This window comes from Anabrus simplex, chromosome 1 (assembly GCF_040414725.1).
Source record: "Anabrus simplex isolate iqAnaSimp1 chromosome 1, ASM4041472v1, whole genome shotgun sequence".
Lineage (NCBI taxonomy): Eukaryota > Metazoa > Arthropoda > Insecta > Orthoptera > Tettigoniidae > Anabrus > Anabrus simplex.
In genome coordinates, this window is record NC_090265.1 from 870,406,402 (window position 1) to 870,420,376 (window position 13,975).

The 13,975-nt window shown below is 40.5% G+C and overlaps 1 protein-coding gene across 1 annotated transcript in view; it reads right to left on the reverse strand.

Annotated features, from left to right (window-relative positions):
- Positions 1 to 13,324, reverse strand: part of LOC136857322 (SET domain-containing protein SmydA-8) — a 143,659-nt gene extending 130,335 nt beyond the window's left edge. The window contains exon 1 of the mRNA XM_067135912.2: positions 12,460 to 13,324. Coding sequence (XP_066992013.2) covers positions 12,460 to 13,179 — 720 coding nt within the window. The 5' untranslated portion in view covers positions 13,180 to 13,324. The remainder of the gene's footprint in view (positions 1 to 12,459) is intronic.
- Between the last annotated feature and the right edge of the window lie 651 nt (positions 13,325 to 13,975).

The following is a 13,975-nucleotide window of genomic DNA, read 5'->3' on the forward strand; positions in this document are numbered from 1 at the left end:
GAATTCCAGTGTATATGTCGTATTTGTGCTGTTAAAATGCCGTGCTGTGTGATTGCAGGCTGTACAAGCGATCCCAAGAACGCAAAGAATCGTAAGTTGTGCTTTTACAAATTCCCAAAAGACCCAACTCTGCACAAACAATGGGTACATTTTTGTAAAAGAGATGCTCTTAACTCTAAAATCGCACGCATATGCTCCGAATATATTCTGTCCTCTGATTTTGAAAAAGATTTACAATTTGAACTGTTGGGCCTTTCCCCTAAGCGCTTGTTGAAGAAAGGAACAGTGCCTTCCCAAAACATTCCCACTTTCTCTGCATCCATAGACATTTTACACGCGCCGAAAGGCGGGATTATAAAAATGTTCCAGAATCGCTAATAAGCAAATCTGTAGAGAAATCAAGTGAGCTTTATGACCTTTCTCAGGAAGGACAAATTAATGAACAGTTACGCCAAAATAAGGACAACTTGACTTTGAAGTGTGAACTAGCTGGTGCGATGATCGAAAATGAAGAATTAGAAGAAAGAATCAAATTACTGAAGACCTAAAAAAAAGCCCATCCCAAAATACCGAAATTGGAGGAATTTTTTAATGAGGATTTTTTTCAAAATGTCAAAAACAATGTTTACTAAAGGGAAAGTGTACAAACTGGTTACCTGAAGATGTGGCCAAAGCAGTTACAATTCGGTGTATCTCCAAAAAAAAAAAAAAGCTTTGTCTTATGTTAGGGAAACTCTAAAATATCACCTTCCTAGTGAAACAACAATAACACGGCGGTTGTCACAATTTTTTATTCCACCTGGGTTTTTGGATCAGTTTTAACCCACCAAAGGGTCAAGCAAATATTGTGAATGATAGCCTAATTTTAAAAGAGGTGTAGTGATGAGCTTTGACGAGATGAGAATTTATGCTATGATAGTGTCGAAGATGTATTTAGAGAGCCCCATGTAAATGTGCAGGTTATAATAAGTCTAACTGGTAAATGGAAACGGCCTGTTGACTATCAGTTCGACCAGACCGTCACTACTGATTTATTTTATGAAACGGTAAAACTTGTTGAGGTAACGGGATTTCGCCTAATGGCTTTTGTGAGTGGCTTCAACCGAAAGTTAAGCATCGACCTGGAAATAAGAGCAGAGAAGTCTTCCACAAAAAATCTATGTAGGCCTACTGATGACCGTGTGATTTGGGCGTTTTGCGACGTTCATGAGAAACCATCTGTTAGACCAAGGACACACGCTTGCATCTGAAAAAAACTGTTGTAAAAGACATCTTTGTAGACTTAGTACAGTACCAGAAAATTGGGGACTTAGAATTCACTCACAAAATAACCGAACCACATTTGCTAGTAACTGGTAGTGAACGACAAAACGTAAGATAAGCTGCTGAACTACTCTCTGGCACTGTGGCTAAGGCTATATCGTACATTTTTCCTGAGAATGTGTAGTACAGTTTGTTGAAACTGTTAATGATGGATTTGATGTTCATAATAACAGAATCCCTCATCACCCAAAAATACAAGTTCGAAAGTGCTTACGGAACAAGTTTAGAGGAACAGGGTGTTATCCTGAATAAAATGTTCGACCTGTTTTCTTCAGCAAATAGACTGTATGGTTTCCATCCGTAGTATGCAGGGACTATTTCGAAACCTAAAATCTGAAGGATATCAATATCTACTTGCATTGACATGTAATCAAGATGTTTTAGAGTCATATTTTTCTATGATCAGGGGCTTAGGTCGGTTTTATGACTACCCCCTGCCCACAACAGTTACCCAGAGAAGAAAGTCCCTATTACTGAGCAAAAGTGCATATGACACAATTATAACTGGAAACTGCAACAGGGAAGAGTGTGAAACATTAACTGTAGATGTCTTCGACCGGGTAAACTGTGCTCTTACTAATGACACCATAGAATCAGTGGAAACTAACTTTGAAATTTTTGATTCGGAGTATGAAGACTTTAATTGTATAGTTGACTAGTAGATCAGTTTACTGAGCAGCACAATCCGAAGAGTGCTTACATAATAAAAATAAGGACTTCTTGAGAATATTGGCGGGGTGTTGCATACCGAATTACGACAAAAGGAATCACCACCACTAAAATCTGGAAAATGCGTTAGTATTAGGAACTCTGATTGGATCTCGGTTTGTCTAGAGGAGGCCTACGAGTTGGCCGTGCGGTTAGGAGCGCGCAGCTGTGAGCTCGCATCCGGGAGATAGTGGGTTCGAACCCCACTGTCGGCAGCCCTGATGATGATTTTCCGTGGTTTTCCATTTCCACACCATGCAAATGCTGGGGCTGTACATTAATTAAGGCCACGGCCGCTTCCTTTCCATTCATAGGCCTTTCCTCTCCCTTCGTCGCCATAAGACCTATCTGTGTCGGTGCGACGTAAAGCAAGTAGCAAAAAAAAAAAAAAAAAAAAAGAGGAGGCCTAATGAATCCATCTCCCCAGTGTTTCGACACTGTTTGCGAACTAGGAAAATATTTTTGAAGGTTCCACGGAAATGGTCTAAGGAAGTGCCCAACAGTGATGGAAACGAAAGATATCATCAGACCTAAGAATAGTGTAGTCGACGACTTCGCTGTTACGTGTTTTGTGAGAACTCTTTCATTTATTAGAATGAAGGAACTGAATAAAAAGAGAGCACTCAAGAGATGAACGAATGAAATGCGGATTGCGGTTGCGCATGCTGACGCTGCACGGAAAAAATCGAAGAAAATGAAAAAAATTAAGTCCTGAAAGGTAGGCCTAAGTTAATAGTAATGTTATTTTTGTTATGTAGATGTATTATGTATTCATTCATTCATTCAACTTCTAATCAGCCAACTAGGGACCACAATAAGCCTCACTTTACATTCTGGCATTTGTTGATTTTTCGCTTGATCCACATAGTCTTCATTAGCTCACTGTGTTTAGCACGACGTTCTTCTGTCGATTTAGCACCAGTTGCCCGTTCTTCGTACCGGAAAGTCCCAAAAGTCTTGATGGCTGCTCTGAAAAGATTTCGGTCTTGTGCATCTTCTGCTTGTAGGCCCAATTCTTTAACATCTTTCTTGACATTAATGTACCATGGCATTGCCTTTTTTTTGAGTCAAATAGATATATGCATTATTATCATTAACAAATTGAACTCTTAATCTTTTGTTTTGAAATATTTTGTGATTAAAAACTACAGCCCTAACATACTTTTGTGAAACAGGGCTGCATGCTGTACTGGATATTTAATATTAGCCTCTGTGGGTCAGTGGTAGAGTGTTGGCCTCCGGATCCCAAGATAGCAGATTCAAACCTGGCAGAGGTAGTCGGATTTTTGAAGGGCGGAAAAAAGTCCATTCGACACTCCATGTCGTACGATGTCGGCATATAAAAGATGTCTGGTGACACATTTGGTGTTTACCCGAAAAAATTAATTAAATCTCAGCCACAGACACCCAAGAGAGTTTCGGTTTACTCAGTCTGCCATCTAGTGGGCCTAGAGTAACACGGAACGTCGAGATTGACGAGCAGACAGCCAGATGGCGTCAAATTGAAATGTCTGCACACGGTAGGTGAGGCCATAAGATTATTATTACTACTATAGATTTTTGTTACTAATAAAGAAAAGCAATCATGTTAGTACAGTACTTACTGTTTTTAGGAAAAGTAACAACATGCAGTATTTAATCTTGTGTATTTTATTTATAATTGATCGGTTAATATTATTTCTTGATTGTTAAGCTTTGATGTATTTAATCTGTACGTGTATAAGGTACATACAGTATTTTAAAATCTTTCAAGTAATTGGGAACTGTAAATACTAAAATTTTCGGTATTTTGGAACATTTAAAAATGATTTTTAAACATATTAGGAGAAGGTCTTACTTACTATTCTGGCTTTCAAAGTAGGTTGCAATATTTACGAAAGTACACAAACAAAATAATAATAAAAAGAATAGTTTTATGTAATATCTTAGTGGTTTTTATGTGAAGGTATCATAATAACAACGTAAACGTGTTTGTGATAGGGAAGATAAGCGGGGTGCTCGGCACACTGATTTGCAGAATGTTACAGCGCCTGGCAGACTTTTTTTTTTTTTTGCTAATTGCTTTACGTCGTACCGACACAGATAGGTCTTATGGCGACGATGGGACGGGAAAGGGCTAGGAGTGGGAATGAAGCGACCGTGGCCTTAATTAAGGTACCGCTCCAGCATTTGCCTGGTGTGAAAATGGGAAACCACGGAAAACCATTTTCAGAGCTGCCGACAGTGGGGTTCGAACCTACTGTCTCCCGAATATTGGATACTGGCCGTACTTAAGCGACTGCAGCTATCGAGCTCGGCGCCTGACAGACTAGAGTCTGCTGACGTCACATGCTCCTGGCCGGTTGCGCGTGACACCTACCGTCTATATTTTGCTACCGTGGTTTGGGTCACGTAGCTGTCAGCTTGCATTCGGGAGAGTGTGGGTTCGAACCCCACTATTGATAGCCTTGAAGATGGTTTTCCGTGGTTTCCCATTTTCACACTAGGCTAACCGTTAAGTAAGGCCACAGTCGCTTTCTTCCCACTGCTAGCCCTTTACTATCCCATCGGCGCCATAATACCTATTTGTGTCGGTACGACGTAAAGCATATTGTAAAAAAGAGAAAGTTTGGGAAAATTTATATTTTTCTACGCAATTGGGTGTGTTAGGTTCTAGTAGGCCTGCACCTGGAAGTTAATTAGTTCATGTCTGTTTTCATTTGTGCCGAGCTGAATGGCTCAGACCGTTGAGGCACTAGCCTTCTGACCCCAACTTGGCAGTTTCGATCCTGGCTCAGTCCGGTAGTATTTGATGGTACTCACATACGTCAGCCTCGTGTCGGTAGATTTACTGGCACGTGAAAGAACTCATGCGGGACAAAATTCCGGCACCTCGGCGTCTCCGAAAGCCGTCAAAAAGTAGTTAGTGGGAGGTGAAAACAGTAGCATTATTATTATTATTATTGTTTGCATATGGATCTCTACACTTCTACATTCATTTACTAGTATGGATTTGAGGGACTCGTTTACTGAACAACTCTGCCTTGCTGTTGTGATTGACTGTACCCCTAGCCCAGGGACATTGCCATTGGCTTCTTGCCAAGGAACCTCTGGTTCAAATCCAGGCTAATACATGTGGGATTTCTGAAATGGAAAGTTGCGTAACCGTGGTTCGGATTCCACGTAAAATTGAAGGTCTCGTAGCTATGATCACATTATCAGCAATCACGTTCGTTTGAAAATTGAACTGTTGATGAAATGTTGAACATTAATACATTCATTTCAATAAAGTGTTCTGGATATAAGTACTTGCGAACTCTGACCGCTTGAGAGGTCGACGGCGGCAACTTAAAAGGAGGTAATCTCAGCCAGGCATGTGGCCCGGGGGGGAGCTAAATTAGGAGCTAGGAATGGCCGCGAGTTTATGCTCCTTTCGCCAAGGTGTCTGTCATTCAAACGACGTGAATGACGCACTTGCTACCAATGCGTCTGTGTGTCGTAGAGAAACCGAGAGCTAAAACGAAATGATAATACGTAGGGTCTAATGACTTGTGAACTGTACGTGGCAAACAAGATTCTAGCATTGCATCCTTCTTCTTGTGCCCGTCTCCACTCGTTTTGCCTTCCTGACGGACCTGTCTCGGTCTACAACGGATTTTTTCATCTCATTAGTATTAGAGTATCCGAGGATTAAAATGAATTTAACTTTTCTGCCTCTTTTTACCTTTCCTTCCGCAACATTGTTTTTGTGTGTGTGTGTGTGTGTGTGTGTGTGTGTGTGTGTGTGTGTGTGTCAGAGAGATCAAAACTTCCCTTTTCAACTATGGAGCTGATGAACCTGGTATCAGTATTGTTAAATTCAAATAATAATAATAATAATAATACAGGTACCGGAAATGTCCCACATAAGTTCTTTTACGTGCCAGTAAATCTACCGAGATGAGGCTTGCGTATTTGAGCACCGGGCTGAATTACCGAAAAGGTCAACGCTCTACTGTATCTTCGGTTGCGATAGGTCCACTACTCTTAAGATAACCTTGATCATATTTAAACCCAAATCTACGAGGAGTTGCTACCACTGGTTCTTTCTTTTAGGGAAGAAAAGGTTCAGGAAATGAGGAGTTGTATCTCCATACCCACTTGAGCAGTTAGGCCTAATGTCACGTTTAATATTGCATTATGGTAATTATTATATTAATGGTGGTGGGGATTATTGTTTTCAAGGTAAGCCCATCCAGATAACCATCAGAAGAGAGACAGGCAAAAGTCCGTCACTTTGAAGATATTGACCACCAGCGTGGTGTGAAAATAAAAGACTCCCTAGATCTCCCAAATCTAATACTCGGGGTGAAAGGCGAAGACATGTTCATACCCGCCAATCCTTCCGATTTACCCGGAAACTTTCCGTTTTTTAACTCATCTTCCGATTTTCCGATTTATTTTTACTTCTTTTTTTTGTGACCAATATGACCTCCAGTACGGAGGATAAATTCTTATATACTTGTGTAATTTACGCAACCTCATTTTCAAGCGTATTTATTTGGCGAGTGTATCATGTTTCCCGCTCAACTACAGCAGTTTGTGTGCCTAACAGCTGGGAATTCGGGACGGCTAGCGACTCCGTTAATCGGGACGAAAGAATGAGTTGTTATTGTGTGGTTCGCGCGCTGTTAAAGTCGTTTTTGTGCGTATTTTCGTCGGAGTTGCAGACCACGTGTCTTTTCTTGCGGTTCTATTATGCTTTTCCCCCTGTCGAAGTCGTATGTCAATAATGTATGAGACATATTGATCTGTTTTGTATGTGGTAGTTTCGCGTATTTCAGTGCGTTTGTATTCACTGTAAGTTCATAATTTTAATAGATTTGAATGTATTTCAGAGAGTTGTGTCGGTGACAGTTTCTGGTATTTTCTCTTCACGTTATGGCCACAAAAGGTAATAAATGTTATCTCCAAGTGTTCACAGATAGCTATAAAATTGAATTTCCGCTCATTTTACAGTCTAGTAAAGAAAACTATTATGCATTTTGTTCCGTGTTTGTTACATTTTTTTGTAACCATTTTTATGTTAGTTTAAGATTTTAAATTTAATGGGCAATTCGCATTGAAACGCTAGATATGTATGTCTTTTATATCGTCACTTTTCACAGAGACCGTGGCACAATATACGTGATGAAATCCAAGCATAAAAAGTCTTCCTATTTTTTATTTCTAAAAGTTGGCAGGTATGCAGGTGACCAGGGGAGGTTAGATAGGAAAGATGAGGGTGAGGAGCCTGGAACAAGAAGTGGAATCAGTGCCACGGTTCATGATATCGACAGTCACGTAAAAATACAAGTTTGCTTGTTGTATATATTTTCCCCAGTAAGATCCATTTGGATTAATCGGATATATTATCGCCAAATCTGATGGGCTAATGTGCAATCATTTGCAGGTTCATTCTGTTAACGTGTTGGCTGACAGGGGGTTTAGTTAGTTGTTTTGCATTATTTTCCTTGTTAGATACTAGCCGGTCTGCTTTGGCCTGGTGATATTGCCAAAGGCCTCCGCATAGTTGACGAACAGCATGAGAAGGATCGTATGTAATTTTGGCGAAGTGTCAGCTATTGCCATAATGCATCAGTCCCATTAGCCACAAGCAGCGCTTATGGAATTGTATCCATTCTCATTTCAATGTTCCATGCACAAGAATCTTTATTCTGTTGAAAACCAGTTGCTCGGGACTACGGGGCACGTGTATCTCGCATTTTATTTATTTATTTATTTATTTATTTATTTATTTATTTATTTATTTATTTATTTATTTATTTATTTATTTATTTATTTATTTATTTATTTATTTATTTATTTATTTATTTATTTTGCAAGTTGCTTTACGTCGCACCGACACAGATAGGTATTATGGCGACGAATGGATAGGAAAGGGCTAGAAGTGGGAAAGAAACGCCCGTGGCCTTATTTAAGGTACAACCCCAGCATTTTCCTGGTGTGAAAATGGGAAACCATGGAAAACCATCTTCAGGGCTGCCCACAGTGGGACTCGAACCCACTACCTTCCGAATACAAGATACTGGCCGCACTTAAGCGACTGCAGCTATCGAGCTCGGTCTCGCATTTTAAGCAAGGGTTTTAAGACGGATGCCCTTCCTGACGCCAAGTGATTCCTGAGGTGAAAATCTCGACCCACGATTGTCCGGGATTCGAGCCTCAGCCTTACGGGTGGGAAAAGTCAGCAGCTAAGCCACTGTAGTTATGTAGTATCTATGGTATAAATACTCATGGGGCGTGATTAGCTCATAAATGTATTATAGCTGAATGGCACAGTCACTGGCTTCTCACCAAGATGGCAGCGGTTTGAATCCCAGTCAGTGCAAGTGCACTTTTTAAATGAGAATGCATGTCCCTGTGATTTTGTTGTCGTAGAATTGGAGTTCCCGTGACTCCTTGCTTGGGTGCTTGTTTTTTACTACATTACCACAAAAGAGGTTAAGCCTTCAAAAGAAATGTCCGTTGTTTGTAAAATAACAATATTTCACACTGCGCGTTCATGTTTGAATATTTGAGAAGGATGAAAGATGGTGACTGTGATCGATACAACAAATCCATCTAAAGGAAAATCGCCGGCTCAGTCCGATGGTATTTGAAGGTACTCAAATACGTCAGTCCCATGTCGGTAGGTTTACTGGCACCTTAAAAGACTCCTGCGGGACAAAATTTCGGCATCGTAAAAATTTCGTAATTCCGTAAAAATAGTTAGTCGGACGTAAAATCAATATTATTATTAAAGTGAAATAAAATTAATATAATTAATGCAGGAAGTTGCCAGGCTCCTCAGCTGAATGGTCAGCGTAGCGAACTTCGATTCAGATGATCCTGGGGTCGGTTCCCGGCCGGTTTAGGGATTTTAATAGCGTTTATGCAATTCCTCTGACACTGCGACTTCTGTTTGTGTTTGTCCCAATACACTGCTCTTCATATGCACATAACACCACAGAAGCACGCATACTGAATACATCCCTCCACATACGGGTGGTATGGGCAAGTGCATCCGGCCGCAAAACTGGACCACATTCACACAATGTGTCGACTCCAAGAAAGTGGGAAAAGGCCAGGAGGGAGAATACAACTAATGTAGGAACTTATGACCCTTCAGTACAGGTTATTTACCCCTGTAGAACTTGAATAAACTGCTCAGAATGTTTTTTTTTTTAACGTCGCGCCAACGCATCGAAGGTTTTCGATGACAAAAGGATAGGAAAAGGCTGGGACTGGGAAGGTAGCAACCGTAGCCTTTATAAAGGTATTTGCCTGGCGTGGAGATGGAAAGCCACGGAAAACAATTTTCAGGGCTGCCGACGGTGGGATTCGAGTCCACTATCTCCGGAATGCAAGCTCATAGATGCGCAACCGTACCGCGTGGCCAACTCGCTCGGTAGTGATCAGAATGAATGAAATGTTTGGACGTTAATGATGTTCTTTTTAACACCGGGAATAATGAGCTACAAAGACGTTAAATGAATGAAAGGTACTAAATCCAATTAAATGCGCTTGTTTCCTGTACGGCCATCAGAAACAGAGCAGGATAACTATAGATCTGAACATATATTGAAGATACGGAAACAGAAACTCAACACTGTCATCTTTTATTTATTGTTTAGATTATATTATTCTTACTTGTTACCAGGCGAGGAATTACGTAATCAGTAAAATTTTGTGCTGGGTATAACGAATGAATTTCGAACTACGACGATGAAATTCTTAACAACCGAATGTATTGACTGCGTGGGTCGGATCGTGCAGCTGTCATCTTGCATTCAGTAGATGCTGGGTTCGAACCCTGCTATCTGCAGCCCTGCAGTTCGTTTTCATTGGTTGCTCATTTTCATACCAGGCCTTAGGCCTAATTAAGACACGGTCACTTCCTTCTCAAAACTAAACCCTTTCCTGTTCCATCATCGCCAAGAAAAACTGAGTCTGTGCGATGTAAAACCACCAACACAATAATAATAATAATAATAATAATAATAATAATAATAATAATAATAATAAAGTGGCGGTGGTGATTATTGTTTCAAGAGGAAGTACAACTAGGCAACCATCCTCTATAGGCTATAACACTAATCAGAGAAAAAATGGAGGGGATCCGACACTTCGAAAAATGAAGGTATCGGCCGAAGAAAGACAAGGACAACGAAGGGCGTGAAAATGAAAGACTCCGTAGGCCTCGATACCTAATACCGTCGGGGTCGGAAAGTAACAACAGTTGACCAAGGGAGGTCAGATAGGATGGATGAAAGTGAGGAGCCTGGCACAAGTAAATGGAGGCAGTGCCAGAACTAAGCTAAGGGCCCCGTGGTCGCCAACCCACGCTCCCAAGTTCAGAGTCCGTGGGGCCCCTTTTAGTCGCCTCTTACGACAGACTGGGGATACCGTGAGTATTATTCTACCGCCCCCATCCAAAGGGGGGAAATAATAATAAAGACGTATGCCGAGAATTTCGGCTAACAGTTGTTCTGTCTATCAAAGGTATCGTTTTAAGGGGAAATATCCCACACTACAGTAAGCTGTGGATGTGTTATGGATGAAAATTAAATTAAAACAGTCGAGATAATTTAAATCATAGTGTTCCTTTCCAACCGATCTGGGGATATTAGGATTGCGTCTGTACTTTTTAGCCAGAGGCCCGGGGTTCTATTCCCAGCTCGTTCAAGATCCTATTGTGAGGCTTGGATCGGTATCCACTCGTGAAGTCAGCTGATGAACTACCTGATAGGAGAGGCAAAACATTCGGTCATGAAGTCATTACGCTGACCACGTGGCACTCAATAGGCTATCTGCCGGACAGCAGTCGTCTTGGCAGGCTCTATGCCCTTCATAAGCTGTATGAGGCAATGTTTTAGTGGTGAGATATTCCTTTCTAAATATATTGTACTTCGCAATCATTGAGAACACGCCGGAACGAAGAGGATTATCCCTCACCTGAAGATGTTCACCACTGTAATTATTAATAAGTGTCGGATTGTTATTTGCATTTAATGTGCATAGTTTTATTAATCATTTCCTATTCCTGTATACTCCAAATACCATATTAATACTAGCTCCTCGACTGAACGGTCAGCGTCATACCATCGGTTTAGTTCCTGCGTCTAGTTGATTCCATTGGCTTAAGGACTGGGTGTTTGTGTTACTCGTCTGCTGATATACACTCATACACCAGTTCCAACCACTATGGAGACACTTAATAATGAATATATCCCACCACAAATTGTTGGCATCAGGAAGGACATCCGGTCATAAAAACAGAGCCAAGTTTACATGTGCAATACAGTTCGCATCCGCAACCCCACCAGTGTGTGGAGGAATAATAATAATAATAATAATAATAATAATAATAATAATAATAATAATAATAATAATAATAATAATAATAATAATAATAATCTGCAGCTTATCCCGATTGCTCAGGGTCTCTGCACGCATTGGGACATGAAAGATTTGTGGCCGGGGATTTAAGGTCGCATGCCCCTATTGACACCACCGGATTTCGAAAATCCCACCCCAGCAACAACCAGGGATGAAACCACTGTCACCGGAGTGACAGGCAAGCAGCTAAGCAGCTACACCACCAGCCTGTTCTCCAATAATAATAATAATAATAATAATAATAATAATAATAATAATAATAATAATAATAATAATAATAATAATAATAATAATAATAATAATAATAAATTGTATATATTATATATCGTCGGTGGGAAAGAAAACCTCATAAATCCTTCGGAGTAAAGTTTAGAGAAAAAGCCCAAAACTAAGAGGTCAGCAATGGCCGGAGTACTGTTCTTAGCGTTTTCATTGTTTGATGATAGCCCAATTATTCGATCATTGGAGTCTTCTGTTTCCTTCTTAGGCAACGTGGGAAACCTTCACAAGACAGATGGAGAAACGTTGTTTTCTGGTGAGTGGAATAACGAAAAATTCATAAAATTGCAATGCTGCATAAGCAAGTATTTTTACATACTTAGTCAATGGGAGGTACAAACTAACATATATTTTAGAATGCACAGTGGTAGACAAAAACACTAAATCGAAACAAGATTTAATTGAAGATGAGCAGGCTTAAATTTGCTATAAATCTGCGTACCCCTTGAGACGACCCCGCGTACTCCTAGTAGTACACGCACCATACTTTGAATACCACTGCACTAGACAAATACCACGTCATTAGACTCTAAATGAAGCAGCAACAATAATAATGGAACTTGAGATTTTTCGACAAATATATATACACATCAATGAGAAACAGAACTAGGTAATCTTTTCAGTGCCCTGAGGGAGGAAGGGACGGTAGGGAGGTTGAACATTCTGCTCCTCTCCGATAACAATCTTCAGTTCTGAAGACCACTCAGAAATTACTTCCGGTACCAGATTACTCCTGGGTCGTAAGCTTACCTCGAATGCATGCTGAGAATGTTGGTGTGCCTGAAGACACAGTAGAATCTTCTTCTTGTCTGGTGGTAACAAGAGACAGCGTAGAGGGGTGAGACCCCTCAGGAGACGAGCTGACCACTGAGTCCTCCCCGGTTGGTGTAAGAGTTGACACTCAGCTCGATGACGAGGCGCCGTCTCACAGGCAGCCGAACACACAGGTAGACCACATCCTCGTGTACATCCAGTAAAAGTAAAGCTGTCCGTCTTGTGGCATCCTACACATATCAAAGGACAAGAAGATCCTGCTCGGGGACCTAGTGCCAGTGGAACGTCACAGAACACAAGATCTCCTGGGTTCAGATCTCGAGTAGCAAACACACCACGCCCGCTAATCGGAGATTTCTTGATAGTCCATGGGGAATTTCTATCATTGTCTCCTAAATATTCTCGAAGCATACGTTCCAAAACATCTTCTGTCACAGCGACTTCATCAAAATCTTCTGGTATGTTGAAATCATTCAGATGTAATCCGCAACTAGTCAGAGGCTCGTTTGCGATAGAATTCTGCTTTTGAAAGTCTTTACTCTCTGTGTTGTTTCCGTCATTGTCTGGTGCTTTATCTTCTTCCTGAAAATTTGTCTTTTCCGCGCCGTGTGATATATTTTTCTGTTTGTCCTCCTCGCTGTTGATGCATATACAGACATCTGTTACTGAACTTTTAACGCTCTCCAGTTGTGGCATGTCGGGAAATATGCCTTCTCTAATTGAGGGTTTCGATTTTTAGGGGAAATTTTATTTCCAAGGCTGATAGAAATCACCAGTAAATGGACCGTATGAAGTTAGATGTCGTAGCGTACCACTAGGCATGTGGTTACGCAGTGCCTTACTGACAGGACGGGGAAGTCGGGCCAGCACGAATCTCTCCACTGGTAGGCTACACACGCGGTACATAAATACCGAGCCCCCACCGCCAACCAATAAGAGGACAGCCGCATTTCACCGGCGTTCTTTGCTGGCGAGCAAGAAGCCTATTACTCTACTATTCGTGCTTTGTTATTCCAAAATAGCTTTGTTTAGAAGAAAAGATTAAGTACCTTGAACTCTCTCTTAATTTGCAGAACTAAAAATAGCGAATTCAAAACAAACAAGCACTATTGCGTTCTAATATATATATATATATATATATACCACCATTATAAAATTATTATTATTATTATTATTATTATTATTATTATTATTATTATTATTTCTAAGAAATCATTACAGAAATATATCCTCTTTTAACAAAATAATTACTCCATACGAACAAGTTTTATCTTCGGTACTGTTAATCGAACAAAAGTAAGTGACTTGTTCAATCCGAAAGAGAAATTAAACGAATTGTAGAGGCTAATCATGAAAAAATTATTAAATGTTGAAAGATAATGGAATGTCTACATCAGTTGTATATTAAACAGGATATTTACGAATATTTAAGGGGTTGGCTCCTTGGTTCAATGGTTAGCACTGAGATATTCGGTTCAGAGGGTCTTGGGTT